Source organism: Myiozetetes cayanensis, unplaced genomic scaffold (genome assembly GCF_022539395.1).
Source record: "Myiozetetes cayanensis isolate MyiCay16 unplaced genomic scaffold, myiCay2020 scf13, whole genome shotgun sequence".
Lineage (NCBI taxonomy): Eukaryota > Metazoa > Chordata > Aves > Passeriformes > Tyrannidae > Myiozetetes > Myiozetetes cayanensis.
In genome coordinates this window covers 10,849,927-10,872,911 of record NW_026086937.1, presented here as the reverse complement: position 1 = coordinate 10,872,911, position 22,985 = coordinate 10,849,927, and the positions used below count along the sequence as shown (strand labels likewise).

Sequence of the window (22,985 nt, the reverse complement as noted above, 5' to 3'; positions counted from 1 at the left end):
GAAATCTTTCTTTCCAAAACTTACTTTACATATTCAGTGTTTCCAAGTCAGTGTAGGTTATTTTAAGGAAAAAGAAGTTTTTGACTGGATTTTATTCTATGAAGTGGGATCAGTTGTGTGTACACATATACACAAATATATGTGTATGTGATACATTTATATATATATCACAAAATGTTGATATTGAATAAATGTCACTTAGGTTGGGAGGGAGGAGTCAAAATTATTATGGCTATTTTGATAGTGTAAATATTACAAAACTTAGTTGAATGCTTTATTTCCAGGAGGCAGACTGTGTCTTGTTTTTAATCTCCTTATCCTTCCTGTGTCCAGAGCATTTTTCAATTGAAAATATGTATCTATTTATTGATGCAATTTGGAAACTATTTGATATAACATTAAGACTTCTTTTCTTCTTTTTTTGTGGACTGCATACCTTTTTCTTATTTATAAGACATACTCATGTTTAAACAGTGAATTTGGGAGGAAAGGCATGGAATACTCTCGGGCTGGCTTTTGCCCGCTGAGCTGCAGAGCAGAGATGCTGTTCACTTTAAGAGCAAACTAAAAATACCCAGCCAACATCCAGCATCCACTTTGGGCATGCTGTGCCGGGGCTGAGCGATGGCGGCGGTTCCCCGCGGCGCGGCCCCTCCACACCTTCCCCTGCCCCGCACCTTCCCCCGGCGCTGGAGGGCGTGGGGCGGCCGCCCGAGGGCGCTGCGGGTGAGAGGGGGTCACACCGTCTCCGAATCGCTGCCGGCACAATTCCTCATCACTGCCTTCGTTAGTGTCCTTCGGCTGCACAGCTACTCAGCGTGCCTTGCAGAGCAGACCCCCGGCGTCCTAGGCGCCGTTAATTGAGCAGGGTTCTGCTTTAAAAATATGCATAGGCTTTAGTTATCTCCACATAAACTTTTATTGCTGTTAATCCAGAGTGGGTGCTCTCTACTGCCTACATACTACCTCTATACTACCTGAATCGCAAATAAACTGAAGGACTTCTCTTAAAATAGTGACCTTCTGGTAGTGCAGAGAGATTTTGCAGCAGGCACTCATCAGTTTTTACTTGAAAGTTGTAGTGCTCCATAGTACTAAAAGTAAAATGCTCTTGTCCTCTGAGAAGATACAGCCTTTGAATATTGAAAGAGTAAATATTTAAATGACAGTGTGAAACAGTAATGCAGGGTTACCTATACCAGTCCTTCACAGAAACAATCTCACCCAAGTAGTTACATGAAATAGTCTTCCATTTTCCTCTTGGACCACATGAACATTCAGAATCTGACTTTTCCTTCTTTAGTCTCTTTTCTTTGGCCTTCTGGGACAAGTGATCTTCACTACAAATATTTCTGGAGCTTTTGTAAATGTATATGATATAGTAATTCGAGTTGGATCAGGGGTTGGACTTGATGATCTTGGAGGTCTTTTCCAACCCAATCTATTATATGATTCTATATGCTTACCTTAACTTGTTTTATTGTTTGTGGATGTCCACAACAGGAATCATTACATAAAGTCTTACATTTAACACAGGCTGAGCATTTTGACATATGATGGAACACTGTGACCTAAATAAGCATGTTATAAACAGTTTTATTCAGGATACAGTGTCAAACTGAAACTGTCCAAGGAGGGTGAAATACCTTATGTCTTTGTCATAACTGTAGTTATTAAAAGAAAACTTAGTGCTTTTATTTGAGGATGAAGTTAGTAACTCAGAGTACTGAACTCGTGTTGAAATAAGCAAACCCAAAGATCAGAAAACCTCTTCCAGTATTTCAAGTCACTCAGTTTATTGTATGTTGAAGCCTAAATTAAAAATAATACTGAATGTCCTATTTTATGATCTGTGAAGAAGCTCTAAAAAGACACAAAAACTATCATCCTCTTTTCTTACGTTACTGAAGTTTCTTTTGTTATTCACAGGCTTTCAGCTTCTCAGTGTGAATTGCTGTTCACCGGCAAAGAGATTTTATTTGGCTTTCATAGTCTTTGTTTTTTACAAACAAAAAGTTTTCAAGGTGACTTTAGTTCTGCAGTAGTGGAGCATACCTTTAGTTTTGTGTCCTTTTTATTTTTCCCTTCATGAGGAAGGCACTGTTATTTTCCTAAGCACTTCCACTAGACTATGGGAAAGATTGTACAAAAGATTTTATTATTAACTTTGGATTTATTCATTTTGCATTTGTTTTGTTTTAACAAGATTATGCAAAAAATGTCTGTATTGTTGCTTTTGTTATTAGTGTTGTTGGAAGTTATTTTCTGTGAGTGGCATCTGGACACCAGAGTTGGTTTTGGGGAGATGTGAGGAGAACTGTAGATATTTAAGTTTTTCTACCTATTTGCTTTTGACATTGCATCCTAGTAATTTTTTGCAGGAGTGGAGATGATGTTGCGTGTCAAAGTGTTTTACAGTAACTTCAGTTGCTGAAATGATCTTTTGAAGGGTCCTTTCAGATTTAGTTTTGACTTATAAAGTGGAGCAGTGACTGAACAAGGGCAAGTATTTAAACTTGGAGAATGGTCTAAAGTCACTCTGTTTGATCAGCTGCCTGTTCATACTGCAGCAGAGAAGGTCTGACTCTGTAAGCTTCAGTATATTTAGTGAATTCAAATGATTAGATTCAGTTAACTGAAGTCCTCACTTATTCTTAACCCCTTTCAAAACATGGTTGGACTTGTACAGTGAAAATTAAAACTAACCCAGGGACAGACTGTGTAAGTCAGACTGTGTGTGTTTCCCTGAGGTTTGTTTTGTTGTTTGAAGTGTACAGTAACTTGGGAGTCATATGGCTGGTGGGTGGGGAGGGTTAAAGTCTGGAGAAGGCTAGTGAGTTTAAGAAGTTAACTCATGAACATTTATTTTTTTTAGTTGTCCATTCACTCTTAGATTAAATATGCTTTACTACTGATTTTTTCTTTTTGTGTAGAGAAGATACATTATTGTGTATTCAAATTTGTTTTCATATGAGGTAGTGAATTGATATATACATCTAATAGGAATTGGATTTTGATGCACATCCCATTTTGAAGAGAACTGTAATTATTGCTGCTTCATATTCTGTCCTTTATCATCTGGTCGTTAAGGATGTTCTAACATAATTAATTTTCTGTCCATGAACATGATGTTCTATAAGGCTTGAATCTCTTTAATAACTGTGTTACATGCTGCTATGAATATGGCTTTTGAGTTTAGGACATGGGATTGTTCCTTTAAATAATTTCCTTTCACTTCTGTGTCAGTAAGTTTCTCAGGAGAGGAACTTTGGAAAAAATATAAACCCACAACTTAATTGTTTCTAGTTGGTAGTTCATGTATCAATTTGTTTGAAATATCTTCTTTTTAAAATACGGATAAGACATTAGGGAGACTCAAGCAAACCTTTTTTAGAATGACTTTCCTAAAACTCTTCTGTGTTTTTCTGTGAAGAGGCAATCTTTACTCTGAAAAATGCTGCTATAAAATGTCCACAAAATCCTTGTTTGTCCTGCATATTGTTGCAGATACTTTATTCATTGTTATTTCTGTCTAATTTTGCCAGGCCTGGGACCTGAAGCAGGGAGGTTGTAGACCTGAACTGGGATTTCTCTGGGATCAACTGAGACCATCTTCTTGCCTCATGCAAAGTAGCACTGGTTTATTTAGAGTAAAGGGATTTTTCAGTAGTTTATATCAGTAAGTAATTTAGTCCATAGAGTTTGGTGACAGTTCAAAACTCTTTGAAGGTATAATCTAGCCTCAAGATATCCTGTTAATTATCTTACATCAGAAATGTTTTAAATTAATTTTGCCACACCTGTGTTTTTGCAAGAGAATCCTTTTGGGCAGTATCTCTGTCAGAAGTCTGCATTAAGTGTTTAATACTTGGTTGCTTTGGACTTAAAATTATGGTTATAAATTATAGAGCAGTCCATAAAGCTTCTTAAAGAGTGGCTAAATTGTTTGTCCACTATGTAATTGGTTGCTGGGAAGCTTCCAAGGTGTGCAGCTGAGGCAGACTGACTGCAAGTTCAGAGCTGTTTTGCCACACATTTTTGTTTCCTTTGATGTGTCCCTTGCTCAGATGGCTCTTGTAAACTGGGGATCTCCTTGGGGTCTGGGTTTGGGTACAGGGTTGGGTTCTCTTGCTTGTAAGCAGAGTCATGGTTTGCTCCCAGTCACAGTGAGATGGGTTGGCCCTACTCTTTGCCTGATTTTCACCCTGTTGTGCCAGCTTTGCTGGACGTCTCAGCTTGTCATAAGCCACTTCAGGGAACTCCAGAAAAATTAGTATTGCTGGAAGAGGGAAAGAACACTGCTGGATTAGCTTGCTGAGCTCTCTCATCTGCAGGGGGATGTGAGCTCCCAGTGAGGGGCAGGGAGATGAAGTTGTACAGCTCGACCAGAGCGACTGAGGGGATTCTGCTCCTTCAGGCAGTGGCTGCCCTTGAGTGAGCTGGGCTGTGCTGTGAAATCGTGTCTTTAGGCTCTTATGGAGGGCAACTTGCACGGGGGTTTGCATCATATTTAGCAGCAGAATTAACTTGGCATGACTGGAACAGCTGATGAATTCTTGTTCAAGGGCTGGCAGCTCCTGGAAGAGGAAGGGAAGGGGCAGTGTTGAGTGGTGCCTGTGTGACCAGCCACATCACCTGGATGCACTGCCCCACACAAGGATCAGTATTGCAGAGGTGATGCTCCAAAGTGAAGCAGCACTAAACACTTCGACTTGGATGGAGAATTAGCTGTTACAAGATACAGAAGTTTGCTTCACTTGAAGCACTTTGCTCAAAAGTAATTTCTGTAAAGGGCAAGGAGAGTGTTGTACCTTTCAGACTAAGTAATGATGTGGATATTATGATTTCATGTACTTCACGTCCTTATCTTCTATTTGCATTTTAAAACATTATCATACAAGTATTTAATGTAGTGTATTTTAAACGTTAATTCTGTTGTTTGTAGTAGTTTTAAGTTGGGAAATATTTTGCAAATAACAGTGAAGTCAGTCTTGAATATTGCATCAAAATCCAATTAGCAGTTCACTTTTAAATTTTTTTTTTTTTTGAGAAACTTACCCTGTCAGTGCACTCAGACAATTCTTTACCACAACGTTTTTTCACTTTTAACCAAAATAATGACATACTGATCTAATAAGACTTCATATGCACTATGTTATTATAAACACTGATACATTGTATAATCTAAACATATATTTATTAGTGAAATCTAGAGCCTGTTTGCACTCAGGCATGTTCAGATACCTGTTTCTAATGTCTCTGCTTTCAGGAAAAAAAGCAAGGTAATTCTATGCTTTGTCTAAAGGTATTGGCTGTTCCATAAAGTTTAGATTGACCAGATAGATTAGACTATTTGGCTAATTTGTGTGGAGTTTTTTTGTGTGAGTGTTTTTGCGTGTGCCCCTCCTCCCCAAATCCCCAGTAAAACTGTAATGATCCACTTCTAGCTTTCTACAGGATCTTGTCTGAGATGATCTGGAAACTAAATGCACTTTCAAATAATTTTCCTTTATTTCATAATGAAATCAAAGCCTGAGGTCTGGCAGGGATATTGTGGATCAGAAGTGTACCCAAATATTGCCTTCACCAATGGAGCAGGCTGCTTTAAGACAGCAGAATTCCTGCTTTCTCTGATACTGCAAGACATTTTTTGGGCTTCTTGAAGCTCTAATATTTATTTTCTCCAATTGCCACTGTGATCTAATTAATACTCTGGTAATGTACTTTTGGCCAACACTTCCGTTAAGTTGTAGTTCTTCTCTGTTTCTGAGGTTTAATATGGCTGCTCTAGAGAGTTCATGCCAACTCCTTTCAGGGTTTTGTTTTGATAAGTGAAAAACAAGTCAATCTCAGAAAACAGGTGAATGGCAGGAGTCTGAGGCTGAGCAATCCAGCATGTCACTGCTGCAGGGAAAGGAAAGAAAAAGAACTTGTATCTTCTCATAGTAGTGAGCTATTAAGTTGGTTGTCTCATGAAACCTCTCTGCTAAAGATTTGGAAAATTAGGGCTTTTTGAGTAACCACTGCAGTTTTTCACATCTCTCCTTTGACATCAACCTAAGGAGAAGGTATGGAAGTGTTTGAAATTGGATTCTTGCAGTAACAGAAATCTTAATGCTCTTGCTTTTCTCTTTGGAGTTATTTCTTCTGTCTTGTGCTTCTCTGCTAATAACTAGCATTTTAGAGAAAATACACTTGAATTGCTTCTAATTTATAATTGGATTAAGAATGTGTTAAGCATTACGGGACCACCATGGTAACTGATGGATAATTTCAAACAGTTTCTTTGTAGTTTATCCTGTAGATCTTAATTTTGTAATATTGTAGGAAGTTTTTTTGAAGGACATGGATCTTTGTGGTAGCCAGAGATCAAAATTGCATGTAACTGTTAAAAGGGTCAGTTAGTAGTTATACACTGTTTGTTAGATACTGTCTTGGTGTAGTGTTCCTGTGCTTGCAGACAAATGGGTTACTTGCAGTCACCCACTGCATTATGATGTAGAAATGAATTACTAAGAAACAGACTATTTTGACTTAAGCTGGAGTATGTAGATCGTAGAATTCTGTTTTAAGAAATGCTAAGGGAATGTCTTCTATTGTAAATATTCTTCAATAAGAGGAATAGCTTTGTCCAGCTTTAAAATGAATATTTGTTTAAAAGGGTTTTCTGTACCTTTAGTGACGTGACATACCTTCCCTGTAAGCTAGTAATAACTCTGTATGTACTCAGGATATAGTAGTAGTGTGTGAAAGGGAATGTCGTTAAAAAACATTGGGTTGCATCTTGTGGACACAGTAAACCCTACTTGGGTTTACGTAACTTCACAATAATGGAACATTTTTGGTAACTTTAAACTAAAAGTACTAATTAAACCTTTCGTTTATAGATTGTATTGCCTTGAAGTCAGCAAGCTCAGAAGAATAACTCTTTCTGGTTGACTTAGGTTTTCAGGATAATTTTTTCCCGATTCTGTGGTAAACTGATCTTTTTCTGTACTTTTTTTCTTCAGAAATACCGCTATCAGGATGAAGACACACCTCCACAGGAGCACAGCTCTCCACACGTTGCCAATGAGGTGACGAGCCCAGAGCTGGTTCATGTATCGGAGAAGAATCTGTCACAGATTGAGAATGTCCATGGATATGTTTCCCATTCTCATATTTCACCAGTAAAGGTAGGCATTTTTATGGTTAAAATAAGAGTGAACTCTTTTGATATGCCCTCCAGGAATTTAATTTTGGGAGGCAAAAGAATACTTCGGTTTATTTTTGTGGAACTGCTCATTTGTAAAATTTACTTTGTGGACATTAAAGCATTGACTTAGCTCCACACGTTCTGGTTAAACATGCATGGTAGTAAAATGCCTAGAAAGCAAATATAGGTAACTTAAGGTTCTGGGTATAGTTTTGAGGGGCACTATAGTTCCTGCAGGCATTTACATTTTGGGTTTTCTGTCAGGACCCCATAGAATTGATTCTGAGTTTGTTTCTAATAATTTTCATTGAGGCCTATGTGGAAAGCATAATAAACCAAGTGCAATGTATGTTTAGAGTTTTTCAGCAGGCAGCTGAAAATCTCCATTATTCTTAAGACATCTCCAGTAACCTCAGGACAGATTTAAAGATTAAGGCAACAATCTGAGTGTGAGGTTTTAGAGGGGTTATAAAACAGGCAGTTCTATTCACTGGGTTAGTAGGTAGATGCAGCTTAGTCATTTTCTGAGTAGCACAGCATTTAGTGTGCCAGACTTGAGTGCTGTTTTCTGTAGCACCTCTGAGTGATTTGATACTGATGAGTATTTGGGCTTTAGAGTGATGGGATGGACTCACACTGTAGTAGGCCTCCAGCTTGATATTTTTAGCATGAATTGTTGGTGTGTGATCGTGTCCTTTGTGACTGCAAAGAACAAATGCTGTTACACTGAGAGCAGCCCTGGGGAGAAGGACTTGGGGGTGCTGGTGGATGAGAGGCTAGACATGACCTGGCCACATGCACTGGCAGCACAGAAAGCCAAGTGTGTCCTTGGCTGCATCCAAAGCAGGGTGGGCAGCTGGGCAAGGGAGGGTATTCTGCCTCTCTGCACTGCTCTTGTGCTCTGGGACCCCAACATAAGAAGGACGTGGACCTGTTGAAGTAGGTCCAGAGGGGGTCCATGAAGATGATCAGAGCACCCCTGTTGTGAAGACAGGCTGAGGGAGTTGGGGTTGTTCAATCTGGAGGAAAGAAGGCTCCAGGGAGACCTTAGAGACCCATCCAGTACCTGAAGGTATAGAAGGGAACAGTTTTAAATTGAAAGAGAATAGATTTAGATTAGGTAAGAGGAAGAAATTCTTTATTGTGAGAGGGATGAGACTGAAACAGGTTGCCCAGAGAAGCTGTGGATGCCCAGTCCTGGAAGCGTTGAAGGCCAGGTTGAATGGGGCTTTGAAGAGCCACCTGGTCTCGCTGTGTCCAAGCCCATAGCAGGGAGTTTGGAACTATATCATCTTTAATGTCTCTTGCAACCCAGATCGTTCTGAGAATTGTATGATTCTATGATATTTTTTAAAAAAGTTGTTTTGAACCTAGCTATATTTCTTTTTTTTATTATGAAGAAAAATCTTGTTGAATGTATAAACTCTTTATAACTGACCTGTAAGGATTCTGTAGAAGAACCAGCTATAGTGTGTGATTGTATTTACTATTTGTTTTCTAGATTTTCTAAGATTTAAAAAATGTGTTTGATGGTATTGAACACAGTTCTATTTACTTGTAACTCCCTAATGAACTTTCTGTATTTTTCCATAGTCTTAGCTAGACAATCTGAATTCTTTAAGTTCTAATGAATAACCATTTTGAAGACGGCTAGACTGACCTCTAAAGAGCCTTCTAAGAATGCTAATGTGACAAAGCTTTCATTTTTGAGAATGGACAGGACTTCAATCTTTTCTTGCCTATGAAGGTAGACGCAGAGTAACACACCTTCACATGTCTAATTCCATGAATTTATCGATATTCAGAAAGTAATACAACACATTTTGAGTGCAACCATTAGAAATAAAAAAAAATTATCTTCGTCTGGGGGTTTAAGGTTGACTCGGTTTATTCACAAGCTTTTCCTAATTCCTAGAGTGTAGCAGTTATTAATATAATAAATAATAAGTCCCATGGGGCTATAGCGACACCAACATGATGTGTAACAATAACAATAACGGCCACTCTTCGCGAGCGAAGATCCGGGGAAGGTCTTTCCACCTTCCAGCCTGCGCATTGGATTTTTTAGGTGAGACACAGTGTGCGCGGAACTGAGCCCACCCTTTAATCCTAAGGTTCATCTGCCGGGGCCAAGCGAGCTTGGACAGTGGCAGTGAGGTCCTCAGGACGTAGGTGGGTTGCCTTTAAGGGCTAACGAGCCCCACCTGCCTGGGAGTGGCCCTGACCGGGAATCGAACCCGGGTCTCGGAGGTGACAGCGCCGCGCCCTTACCACTAGACCACCAGGGGCTCCATGTGTAACACGAGAATTGTTTATTCAACGAGTCCCAGCTTATATAGCGGTTTCAAATGCTGCCACGTCACACAGGTAACTTCTTAAGCCAATCCCATACAAGCATTCAACAGAGCATGTGTGACAAGAGTACTTAGAACTACAACTCCCAGGATGCTTTGCAGCACCTGGTGTTACCAGACCCCATACTAGAGCAGTTAGTCTTGCCTTTCAGAAAGCATAAAGGGATCAAAAAGGCCAAGAAGTGAGCTGTAAAATCATCTGGAAGAAAGAAAACTATTTTGGAGATAGTTATGCAGTAAGTCAAGTATATTTACAAAATATGATGAGACCTTTCCAAAGTACTGTGTATCTTTGGTCTCTAAGGAAGATTGCTATTATCCTTCTCAGATTAATAAGTGCTGGGAAATAATCATTTGATAAGAAAGAATGTGTATAAGGGAAATATTGTGCAGCTCGTATTACCCTTTATAGCATATATCTGATGATTTCCAGGTGACTACTCTCTATTAATGTCATAGCAATGTATGGTAAACTGAAATTTTTCTGAGCTTTGTTCATTTGAAAACTGGGGTGAATGCTGCAGGTTTCAGTTGTTTACCAGCATTTTGTGGAATTATGAATTCTGATGCTAATTGACTGCTGGCTTGCTTTTCTCCTGAAGAAATTTACTTTAAATACACTGTTTATAATCAGTCTGAAGTCTTCAGGTATTTGGAGTGAGTGGTGTATCCATAGTTTCATAGGCCCTGGAAGACTTTATGGGACCTTTAAGAGGCCTTTGAGCTCACAAAATTTCTTTTCAGACAGGAGTTGGTTTGAAGTTACTGGAAAAAATACTGTTAAAACTTGAGCACATTAGAAAAAACCCAAGGTTGCTACTGCATTATTAGCATAACTGGTATACTCTTCTTTTGGCCTGATGTTTGGCAAGATGTTTGTAGTTTTAGCATAGCTTGTGCTGAAGATCAATTTAGCAACAACAACTCTGAGTTAAAAGTGCTTTGTGTGATTTATTGGGTAAGTTGGCTTGATGAGCTGTGCAAGGACCAGCTCTTGGCTGATACATAAGGTTTTGATCAGCTTTGTTCAATAGTTCATTGCTTAAGGAAACTAAATATAGTAGAGGACGTTATGTTTATTACAAGAATAAAATACTAAGAGGAGTTTGGTTTTTGTTTTAAATATAAATGTTAAATACACTTGAAATTTCAAATACAGCATTAGTAGTTTGAAGAAGTCAGTGGTTTTATGATCATATGTTGCTTTTCAAGCAATCCTGCAGAGGACAGTACAATCAGATTCAAAGGAATACCTTCTGTTATAGGAGGTCCTCTGCAGTCTGGAGCAATCATATAGAAGAATAGAAGGGAGGGGAGATGGCTGGTTCTAACTAGGTTGCATTTTGTTCTTGAGAGAAACTTTCAAGTACTGTAGGACTTAAAGCAGCTTTTTTTTTTGATGCTCTTTTCAAAGAGCAGCTTTCAATGACCAAAAAGACAAATATGTATTCCAAATTTTTAGAGGATGAGCATGTGAATACTGTTTATCAAAGGTTCCACATTAAGTGTTGTAGTAACACAAGGAGGTTTATCTTCTTGATTGAGGAAGGGGCTGCCTCAGATTCAGATTGGGTTAAAATATTGCATGTTTGTAATTGGCATGAAATAAGTGATACCTGCTGTACTGATTAAAATTTTAAATAAGGCATGTTGAAGTGGAGCTTTGTCAGTTTAAGAAGAAATGTTTACTTCCTGTGTCTCCAGTAACAAAGTAAACATGACTGTCACTGCGAGAGGGTACGGAGAAACTGCACGCAGACCAATATGATCGAGAGGCAGAATCCCGTTTATTATGCGTTACAGTTTCCATTATATACTTTTCTTACACATACATGTCCTTACATGATTGGTTGGAAATAGTTAAACACACTTTTCAGCACTTAGTACTTGCTATCCTGTGATTGGCTCATACGTAGTTGTCCAGGCATATCTTCTTGCCTTTTCTCCCTGCACTTTCTCTCTGCCCTTTTTCTCCGCCTGTTTCTCTTTGCTGCTGTCTCACAGTTAGCATTCTTGCAGGATGACATCAGTGCCAGTACTTTTCCTGAGGTAAACTCCTTGGTTGATTCAGGCTTAAGGCCCACTAACAGCTTGTCCACAGCCTGCTCTTTAGGCGGGTATCCCACACATGACCCAGGAGATTTCATGTGCTCTGTTCCCTATTTTAAAGAGTATTTTCAGGTAGGTTAGCAGGCAGCTGGTACCATAATTTCTTTAGTTTGAGGTTTCCAAATTCTTTGTAGGAACTTGTGGTTACTATGTGAGGTTCCTTGAGTTCTGCGTGTACTTGAGGCAACACGTTGCTCTGGAGGTTGGCCACAAGATGGCGATGCTACAAAAGGGTTTAATTCAATTGAATTTAGCTGCAGTGTCACACCTTCAGAATGAGGGAGTTTGGATTTAACAGTTCCTTTTATTAAGTAGCTCCAATCAAGTGAAATCTGCCACATGTATGATATAATACCAAGCATTTTTCCAAACTGGAGTGGAAGCTGGAGTTTTCTATCAAGGAAAAAACTTTGAATAACAGATTATTACAAGGCTATAAAATAATGGGTCATGGTGTAATAAGACAAAAAAAAAATCAATAATCTTCATTTAAAGCAATTTGTGCATGAAAGGGAAAACATATTTATGATGCAATGTGGCAATTCAGTATTTAAGTGTAGATCCTGACTGGGGCTTCCATATATTTCAGTATTATGCTTGTGTATTATATGTTGATATTTTGGACTATCGTTTCACTGGTAATACAGAAGCTCCGAAGAAAACTTGTAATAATTTGTAAAAACAGGAAGCTAGATCTACTGATTGAGAAAAGTCTCTGCAGTTCTCTTTTGCTTTAATGAAATCTTTTTGCTGATCTGTCTCTGGAGATTTTCACCATAGCACCAATCTTCAAAGGGTTTGAAGAAAATGCCTGCACTTGACCTGTTCCTTCCATGGATAGCAGACATGGACAGCTGAACAGAAGTGTCTTAGTTGGAATATGGTACCAGCTTTATTAGTCTGGTAAGGGATCTAAAGTTGCTTATTCATGCTATAGTAGAAAATTTCTAACTGAATAGTACATCCATAAGGAACTAAAGGCATTCTACTGGTTCAATATTTGATATCTCTAGAATAGCTTTGTGCAATCATCAGTAGAGTAGCAGAACAGTCCAGGACTTGTGAAAAATAGGTTGGAGGTGTTGGTGGGAAGTATGCTAATCCTAACTTACATAATTGTGGACTCTTGTCCCTATCTTGTGCAATGCCATTGCCCACTTTCCTGTTCTCACGTGTTCCCAGGGATGGTCATCTCTGTCCAAGGGATGCTGGGAACAGACAGTGCTGAGCAGATCAGGCAGAGCAGTGATTGGCCTCTCACTGCTGGCTGCCTGTTTGATCTCTGCACAGACCTGTCACTATGCTGAGTGCTGTTATTTTCTGCTGGAGCTCTTGTGCTTCAGGTAATGCAGTAAAAATCCCCATTTCTCCATACCAACAGTCTTTTAAAAATGGCTTAGACATGTGGATTACTGTTGTTTGACCATTTAAAGCACATTGGAGGAGTCTTTTGTAGTTATATAAACTTATTTCAGTGAATAAAAACTATGACTTCATAATATGACATTAAATGCAAAGGAGTTACTCTTTTCCTATCTGTGAACAGTGAAATATTTCAAACCAAGGTGAAATACTGTTTCCTATTGAAAAGAAGGTGTAAGTTTTACCCCCAGATCTTAACTACAGGAATCCTTTTGCCCAAGTGAATCACCCACTGAATGCCTCTGAAGCAGCGGCTGTGCCCCATGTCAGTGCCCCTGGGCTTTATCTGTGTTCACCTTGTAGTGCCACATCTGGGAGAAATTAAACTTAGAATAAAAGCAGTAAAACAGAGTTTACCTTCTTTGGCTCTATGAATCTCTGTTGGAACCTGGAATGGTATATGAAGAAGGGAAGGATTACTCTATGCTTACGTGATGAGAGAGGCAGTGGATTAGCTGGGCATTGACCTAATGTGATCATGTTCCTGTTGGGTGAGAAGTGTGTCCCTTAGCCTTACCTTTCCTCTTGCTTAGGAGCAGAGGCTTGTGTTTCTGTGCCCCATATCCTGTCCTCAGTGTAGTGAACACATGATTTCAAAAAAGCTTGTCACAGTGTGTCAGTGGTATCCAAACTTTCTCCAAACAGATTTTGTAATCCCATTGCAGCAGTGCAGCTGACCGCATGCACTGTAGGTTTTTCCTCTGTGAATAAATGTCTTGTGCTCACTCAGTGTATCCCTGTTTTTTCCACATTTAGTCATCTTTGCAGAAGTATTTCCAGGACCTAGTGGTATTTAAGCTTAATGGTTTTAGGTTAACCCTGATTTGAAACTGTTTATCTATTAGTGCTGCTGCAGTGCTGTATAACAGTCTGCTTATCCTCACTGTAGTATCACAGGAATGAAATGTGGCAGGGTGGTACTTGTTCTTAAAATAGCTTCCAGAAGGGAGAGGAGAAATGGGAACTCGCTCTCATTTCTGTACTGGCAAAACACAGTGAAACTGTTCTGAAGTGCAGAGTTGATGAGTGTGAGAAGAAATTAGAGATGAGAAAGCAATGAATGCATTGTAAAGAGAATTTCTGCTGCATAAATTCCTTAAAGGGTGTGCATGAGGGTCATCTTGTTCATGTGGGTTTCTAGTTTTCTTAGGTGCACACAACAGAACTCCCCCAAAATTTTTACAGGGAAACTTAAGCACTCACAAAATAAGAAAAAAATAATTTTGGGATTTAATTGTTCAAAAACTCCCAAACCAACAAAAACGCCGCACCAAAACCAAACCACCAACAAAAGCAAAGTAAAAATTAAGAAGGAAGGTTGGCAATCATGATGGGTGGAGATTACCAGAAGGATCTTGGAAGAACTTGTGTTGTCATTGTATCATTGTGGAGGAATGAGAGCTCAGGGTTATAACAGATCAATGGAATAATGATCTCAGTATTCAATTTACAGTCAAAAAGGCAAATGGAATACAAGGAATATCTAGAGAAGCGAATGGGAATAAAACTACATTATCTTATCACTCCAGAAATCTGTACTATTTGTTATCTTGATTAAGAAGGCAAATTTAGAAATGGTTCATAGAAGACCAAGTGGTCATAGGCAAAGGGCAGCTACTGTACAATGAAGGATGAACTGGTCTGACCCCTCAGCTTTGAAAAGAGCTGAGTCAGGAGGTACCAATGAAACTACAACCAGTAACACTGAGTCTCTAAAATTATGGAACTGACTAGGGAATGGTTATTCCAGAAATTAAAATTTATATTCAGAAATATAAATTAGCAGATGATAGTTGTTCTTATAACCCATAAACAAATTATCTGCAGTCAGCCTCTGACTTTTAGAATAATCTTTCACATACTGATAGTTTTTTTGGTTTCTGACTACACCAATAAAGGTATTCCAGCATACATTGCTTGTCTATTCTGCCCTGTTTCTTCAACTGCAAACAAGCACCTTTATTTAGTTCCTTCCCATTAATCTGTATGGAAATAACTGTTATATAAATGTATATATAAACATGCTTCCTTCAAAGCAGGACAATTTCCTTTCCACTTAAACCTGAATCTTGTGCTGATAAGTTTAATAGGTTCCCTTCTTTTTATTTCCTGGTATGTCTTCCCTGCAATCCCCTCTGTTCCCTCAAGAGCTTCCTCAGAAGTCTTCTAGAGCTTGTGGAGCTTCTGTTAAAATAGCCTTCTCTGTTCATTAGGAGAGTTTTTCTGTTCTGAGAAAGATCAATGGTCCTTATGATTTGAACTGTGCAGGGTCAAAGTCATCCAACAGTCAAAATAATTTTAACATCTTCTTTGCCCTGGTACATTTTCTTGTCCTGTTTCTGTCTGAGCAGGTAGGTGAGATTACCTTTGAGATGAAGCTGCTGTTTCCATTTAGAGATTAAAGATCAGTTGATAATGTAATTTGCAAGATGGGTTATGACTGTGGGAAGGTTGCAATCTGTTAGTTTTTTCTAAATTGAGAACTTCGTAAAGCTTTGCCATCTTCAGCAGAAAGGCAATGCTTCTGGTGTCAGGAACATACCTCGAATACTGGGAATTATAAAGAAAAGCTTGAATATACCCTCAGACATACCCATTTTTAGATTGGCATCGTATTTTGGTGGTCACACTTGAGAAGAGTTGTTATGCGGTCTTTAATGAAAATACATTGCCCAAGTTCTTGATAGGTTACTACTTTTAAACTTCTTGTAATTGAAGAATGTGCAAATATATGCGGTGTCAGTTTGTGTCTTATAGTAAGAAGCAGTTGACCAAATCTGCCCCTTCCTACATATGGATCTGCTCAACAAATTCTTGTCAAGAGAGACAAGAAAGAAAAGCTGTAACAGATGGACTGTGGATTAATCCAAACATTAGAACAAGCTAAGATACAGTAATCAACATCAAGTCTTCTTAATAACTGGTTATACTGTTTTCGCCTGAGATTTTCCCTGAGCTCTCGGTGCAGTTGGGTTCATTGTGATGACTGAAGCAAACCTGAGGGAACTTGCATTAAATGCAAGATGTTTTTATCAGTCTGGTGTGCTAAAAAGATGGGCAGGAGATTCATGAACAGGGTGCGGAAGACCAGGCAGTTTAATCTGCACAGATTGGTAGGTTGTCTGAGTATGAATAATAAGGTAATAATATTTTATAATAAATATTTATACTAAAATGTATTGTTATAGAATAGTCGTGCTGGTGTGTTTCCTTATAAGTTAGTTTCAGCAGTAAAATAATGTCCTTTTTGTTGACTGTGTGAATCACACTTGATCAAGAACTATCCTTCAGTTCTGTCTCAGCTAAAAGCTAAGATAGCTTTTCTAGTGTATCTTAGCAAAAAGGGTTATCAATTCTTTCCCACAGTATTTGAGTCCTGAACTCCTGGGGTTTGGCTTAGAATATTGCAAATGCTTGTTAATGAGAATTAAATTTGGGTTGCCAGTGCAAATTTATTATACCTAGGATTCTGAAAAACATAAGAAATAAACATGAGCTTGTATCTACATTTTCATTGTTGGTTTTGTTCCCATGACTGGAGAGTTAAATTTGAGTATTTAAACTGAGTTCTGTACATTTCTTTTGTCTCTTATATTTTGGGTAAAGACCTAAAAGGTACTGAAAATAAAATAAGTCCCTACCATTTTTAAGGTGATTCTTGAGTTTTCTCTGTTAGGTCCATCAGTTTATTCCTTCATTTTCTGTGCTTATTTTAGCTGACATTCTGTTTAGCTGGATTGTAGTAAAACTAAAATAAGATACTTTTCAAGTGCTTCAAGGGAATTGTTGGTTTTTGCTTAGAAAGGGTAATTGAGATATAACTGCTGTTTCTGTTTCCAAATATTATTTGTTACTGTGCCTTTTTAATTTGTAGGTATGTATTCTACTTGTAAAGTTATGTCCAGGAACTTTTATCTTAGAGGTTAAAATATGGCATTATGTCATGTTTTAGCTTGTCCCGGCAAGCTAATAATATGATTAATTTAGATACAAAGCTAGAGGAATTCTGGTCCAAGTATTTGATGCTGATTTTTACATGTAGTAACCACTGTAATTACTCTATCTTGTTAATTGACCAGAGAACAAATAATGTTACTTTGCAGGCACTAGAAATGCAGGTCAATCTTGCTGTAAATTTATTATGTTGTACAAAGGTACATGTACTAATGTAGAAATCTTTATTATGTGATGTTTTGTTTTGGGGTGGGATTCTTCATGTGTTTTATTCTCTCCCCTCCCCCTTCCAGATCTTCAAATTCTCAATTCCTGCCTGGCAGGAAACAAATTTCTGCCTTGCAGGAATTGAGGGGGTTTTTTGTTTTGTTTTGGCATGTGGCATTTTTTTGTTTGCTTTGTCTTTAATTTTATCACCATCAGTTCAATATCCAATATATGAAAAAGAGATGATGGAGGCTCTCTGCTCCTTTTAGGACTTCCTGAGGTTCTGTGATGAACCTTCTTGTTGTAACTCGTGACTCTGGAGGTAGTCACTCACAGATGCAAATTCCAGCTGCCACATCTGGGTTGATGAATCTCTTTTTTCTGGATATTTTCTTTTCTGTTCTAATAGAACTTTCTCCAGTTTTTCCTTGTAGGTGTTTGACCCTCTGTTGAAATGCTCTTTGACTGATATGAGCCCTTGTTTTTACTATCTCCTTTTTAAAATTTTTTTTCCCAACTGTAGAAGTGACCATTCCTCCAATCTGGACTCCTTTGCGTTATCCTGATAGTGTGCCACCTCTAGAGCTCTGCCTTGCCTTTATCTTCAGGTTGCTCTGTAAAATGTAAAAATCAGGGTTTGTCTCATCCCCACAGTACAGGCTCCTTCTACAAATAGCTGCAACTATATCTGCTTAGGTGTCGGCAAATCTTACTTGATACCATTCCCATCCATATGGAGTGTAGGTGACACAGATTGCTGTCTTGCATCACCAGCAGGATTGCATAACCTCTTCCCTAAGTACTTTTCTGAATTTCTATCTCCATTGAAATTAAAGCATCATTGCCTCATTTTCAGGAAGTTTTTTTGTGCATGTGATGCTTTCCTGAAGTGCTGATTTCAAAAATCTCTTTTGTCAGTGATGCCATAGTTGATCATTGGCTGGGTGGGAATCATACTTGAAAGAAACTGCCTTAAAGCACAGCAAGACTCTCCTGTCATCAGATGATAAAACAGCAAGGAAAATATGTACTTGGTACATCGCTTGTCCATTTATTGTAGTACTTCCTTTCAGAATTTTAAACAATACTCTTCCATGTGACTCTGTTTGGAACCTATGGAGAAAGAGAGAAATGAGTTCTTGAAGAAGTTTTTTTGAAGTTTTTTCTTGTGCTCTAAGGTATTTAATAAAATGTAAAGCAGTGTTGACATTCAAGGCCATAGTAGAAAAAGATAAAGTATTTTCACCTTGACTCTTTATAAAAAGACTTGGAACTCAAAGCATGTAATTTCTAGCTTGTTCCAAACATCTTCAATCATAGCCAGGGATTAATCAATTTCTCCAGTAATAAATTCATGGCATTTTTCTGACTAGGTATTTTCTTTGTGTCTGGAAAAAAGTAGGGCTCAAGTGGGGCTGCAGTCTTCTTGTGAAAAGAATTTTCATTATAAAAAGCTTGTCTATTTGAAAGGATTGTTGTATCAACTGTGTCTCAGGCATTTCTTTACCTCCATTATCTGTCTTACGTTCATAGCTTTGAGGACACTGCACAAGTCAGACTGAGTTTCATATGGTTTGCACTGATAAGCCATTGTATTTTATAAATAGTAATAAAGTCTGTCTGAAAGGTGTGCTCAGAATACTGGCTTGTGGTTTGTTATTGAGCTCTACTAGGGACTAGAAGTAAACGGTGCATTGATCTTACTATGGCAGATTTCAATTAATGTACTTATTATTTCTACTTGTAATATAAGCTCTCAGGAAAAAAACTGTTACACAGAATAGGGCAGCTGTCAGTAAGAATTTGTTAAGCAGAAGATTATATTGCACCCCAAAAAGCATGTGGAGGAATTTGGTAATCTGCACTAAAATGCATATCATGAGACAGAATTTCGTGGTTGTAAGTTGAGGCAGCATTTTAAGGAATTTTTCTGCCTTTGTTCATCACACAGAGAGTTTGCTGCTTTTGTAAAATGTTTGCCCTGGTGCAGTGATTATGACCATAGAAATAAGCCAAAAATAGTTTTGATAACTTTGTGTTGGCTTTCCAGAGACGAGCTTGTACTGAAAGCCTTGATACCTCACTGATTTCATTAGTCATCTCTCTGATGTGAGCCTGAGGATTTTTTTAAATAGTTGACTGTAAAAATTTGAATAGTGAGTTTCGTAAGGTAACTTGAATTCCATATAATCGTTTAGACAATTGTTCTGAATTCTTTTTTACTGTGAAGAGAGCAGAGAAAATGCCCACCTCTAGCAGTAATACTTGCCATGTGCATGAGAAATCAAAATAATCTTACTGAAAAGTCGTTACTGAATAGTAAGAATTTTTCATTTTTTAAATGCTCTCGTACTTTTGAGAAATAATGTTGGGTCTCAATAAATACATGTATTTATTGTTTTCATAATAGTAGTCAGAGAAATTTGGAAATAGGGGTTACAAACAAGACACCTTGTTATTTACAGAGTAAGAACAACCGAGTGTTTTGTCTTAGTCTCTCTTGTCTTCATGCTGATTAAAAAACCCAAAACCACAGCTGAACAACCTCACTAGATGTCATTTGATACCCAACACAAAACGACTGTGGTTCCCTCCCTCTATAGTTATTTTATACACTAAAGAAGGGGGAAAACCAAGAAGAAACCTGTGAACAGTAGGTTCTTAAATACTTGCTTTAAATATGGTATTAAATTCTTTTGCTCTGGGGAATGTTTTCAGAAAGGCAGAATCAGTGAACAAGTGTGTGCTCCCTGTTTTGTTTGCTTCAGGTTCATAATTTATGCAAGCAAGGAGGTGAAAAGATGCTATTGGATCTTTCTACAGGCAGTGATTGAAACTTGGTTATTTTTGATCCCTGCTTTCTCCACCCCGTAGCTGGTATCATCCACCACCATCCTCATAGCTGTGAATGTGGAATGTTGTACAGTACCTGCTACCCAGTTTCCCTTAAAGATCTGTTGTCTGCTAGGAAGAGAAAGCGAGGTCTTCATCCTGTGGGTTCTGAAAAGGAAAAATAAGGAAAACCTTTGCTTGCCTTTTTTCTCATTTTTATTTTTTCTCTAAATTGCTCATGATTATGCTCATTATTGTAATCACAGGTAGAGAGGGAACATAAACGGTGGAAAGCCTTGGAAGAAAAATACCATCAGCCAGCAAGAATTTTGTTTTCCTGGTTAGTAAAAAATGCTGCTGTAATTCTATCTGCATTTTTTTTTTTGTGCTCATTCACCACTCAGCAGCTGGTAGGGAATTAAGACTGCCTGGCAACCACCTGCAGAGCTGCAGAGATGAATTACATTTTCGGAAATAACACACTCCTCTATTCTCGTGCCAGTCGAGGCAACACTGGCTCAAGCCACAGCTCTGTAGGCCCCAAACAGAAGCAGTGGGCAAAGAAAGGCTCAACAGATGAGTTACGGAACGAGCCTTCCCGGTGGCAGCAGATAGTGGCATTTTTCACTCGGAGACATGGGTTCATTGACTGCATTTCTGTTGCTGCCAGCTCCACCCAGGTAACGTGCCACTTGTTAAAGTGATTGTGTCTGCATGTTTTCTGCTTACTTGCTAGTCAGAAATGGCAATTATTTATATATGCGTGCTTTCAGATAATCCCTTATTTATGAATGGTGTTTTTTGCCTGCTTTCATTTTTGTATCTTACAGGGCTCTGTATAATTTCTAGCGTTAAAGCATGAAAATGGAAATGCAAAATGAGATCTGATTTTTAGTTATTTTGCAAGTGATGAACCTCCAGCAACTTTAAATATGGGATATTTTGATGAAATGGTGAAATATTAAAAAATGTACTTGCATTCTTCTGCCTGGCTCTGGAGGGGAATAGCGTAGTTAAGGAATATCAATTTATAGCTCTAGTAAGTTGTCAAATCAAATAAGGAATATGTATTAAATGGTTAAGAAATTGTATCTAAAGGATTAAATAATTTAAAACCTTAACTCTGGGTAGCATATCAAATTATAGTCTGTAACAGCTTTCTAGGTTTTTTGGCTACTAATAATCCATAAATGAGATGAGGGAATGCCTTCCTTACAGACAGAGTGTACATTTAATAGTGCAGTCTGTAAGAAAAACATGGCATTTTTCAGCTTCACTGCTCTAAGTGATGCTTATATTAATCATTGAAAGCCAGGTAAAAACAAGCAAGCTAAGTCTTAAATGTGTGGCTTTGAGTTCTTAAGGTTGATACTGAGAGGAGTTAAAACTTATTTGCATTAGAAAGTAAGTGTATCTCTGGATAACGTGACAAAGATCTATGGAACAATGCTGATATGTCAGTATTGTTTAAAAGCGTGAGATTAGATTTGTTTGGCTTACTGTCAAGTGAAATTCATCATTAGTCAGGATGTCATTTAACCTGAAATACTACAGAAACTTGTAAAAAAAGGAAAAAAATTTAAAAAAAAAAGGAAAAATTTGTTATCCTCAGACACTGTAATTTTGTTAGGTTAATTTGTATCTGTTGCCAGTTGTTCCAAAGATGATAAACTGGTACTTCCTCTGAAGTCTGTTTGTTGTTACCTGTTTTTTGCTTATTAATTTGGAGTAAACAATGAAGAGGAGAGTGTAGACTGGGATTTTCACTTTCTTATTGCAAATGTACATGATGTGGAAGACAGATCCTGTACTTTCTCTAATGGGTTGTTATACAACTGGAAGTGATGCATTAGGTAGACATAATAGCTTTTAAGTACTGCTAATTTTTTTAGTCAAAATATACAGGATTAACCTTTTGAATAAATATTATAGTTGCTCTTATTTGTTTAATGCTTGAAGAAGTAATGTTAGAATGCTTGAAACTTGCAGTTGGACTGACTAGTCAGGCCTAGAAATTTGTTGATAAATAAAATATAGAGTAGTCTCTGCTTTGAGAGAAGGTTGGGCCAGGTGAAGATCCTGAGATCCCTTCAAAATGAAGCTGTGATTCTGTAAATATCCCAGTGTTTGTTCTGTTTTTCTGCTATGAAAAAGATTGCTTACCTCTGTGAAAATCTGGCAAATGTTTTTATAGCTCTGGCAGTTCTTCTGTGAAAAAGAACTGCTTTTACATGTTCATAGCCAGAAGAAGGGAAAAAAACATAAAATATTTTGAAGTGGTTGTTAAAAAAAAAACATTAATGAGCATATTCAGAAGTAATGCACTGAAAACAGAAGAGTTTGTTTAAGCTACTTCCTCTGGAAAGATGCTGTACTGTACTCATACATTATCCTCCCATCGCAGCTGTTTTAGGTTCAGGGAGAGAAAAAGACATTTGGAGGTTGTTCATTGTGGTGCAGTTTTGGTTTTCAGCTCTTGTTAGTCTGTGTTCTCTGTTGTAATATTCTGAAAATTCTTGATGTCTTTTATTTGTTCATGTAAGAAGCATCCCCATCATTTGAACATAATCACTTCTGCAGAGTTCAAATAAATAATTAGATGTGAGGTACTTCTTTAATCTGGTCTGTTGAAATTCTACTTGTGATCATGGGCTTTATTTGCTTATTGTTTTGACATCATGGTTTTTAACAGATATAAAATCAATTTGAGGTTTTTCAATTACTGGTTTCCTGCTTCCCCTGTGAATCTGCTACAAAGCCCCCAGTTTTAACTGTCCCTTCATTTTCTTGAATAGCATGAAATGGACATACTTGCTTAGTTCTCTCCATTACTAGTGAAAGGGAAACAGTTCCTGGGGAAGGGGCTGCACATGCCTTTCCTTCTCTGGGACCTGCTTGGGTCACCCTCGTCC

General features: G+C 38.0%; 1 protein-coding gene across 25 annotated transcripts in view; it reads left to right on the top strand.

Annotated features, from left to right (window-relative positions):
- DLG1 (discs large MAGUK scaffold protein 1) overlaps positions 1-22,985 on the top strand; it is a 151,270-nt gene that overhangs the window by 48,279 nt on the left and 80,006 nt on the right. For 20 of the 25 annotated variants that reach the window (XM_050308343.1, XM_050308342.1, XM_050308336.1 and 17 more), the window contains one exon: positions 7,011-7,175. In XM_050308343.1, coding sequence (XP_050164300.1) covers positions 7,011-7,175 — 165 coding nt within the window. Of the gene's footprint in view, positions 1-7,010; positions 7,176-20,174; positions 20,754-22,985 lie in introns of those variants that run through there. The other 5 variants (XM_050308350.1, XM_050308354.1, XM_050308353.1 and 2 more) reach the window with 2 other exon arrangements.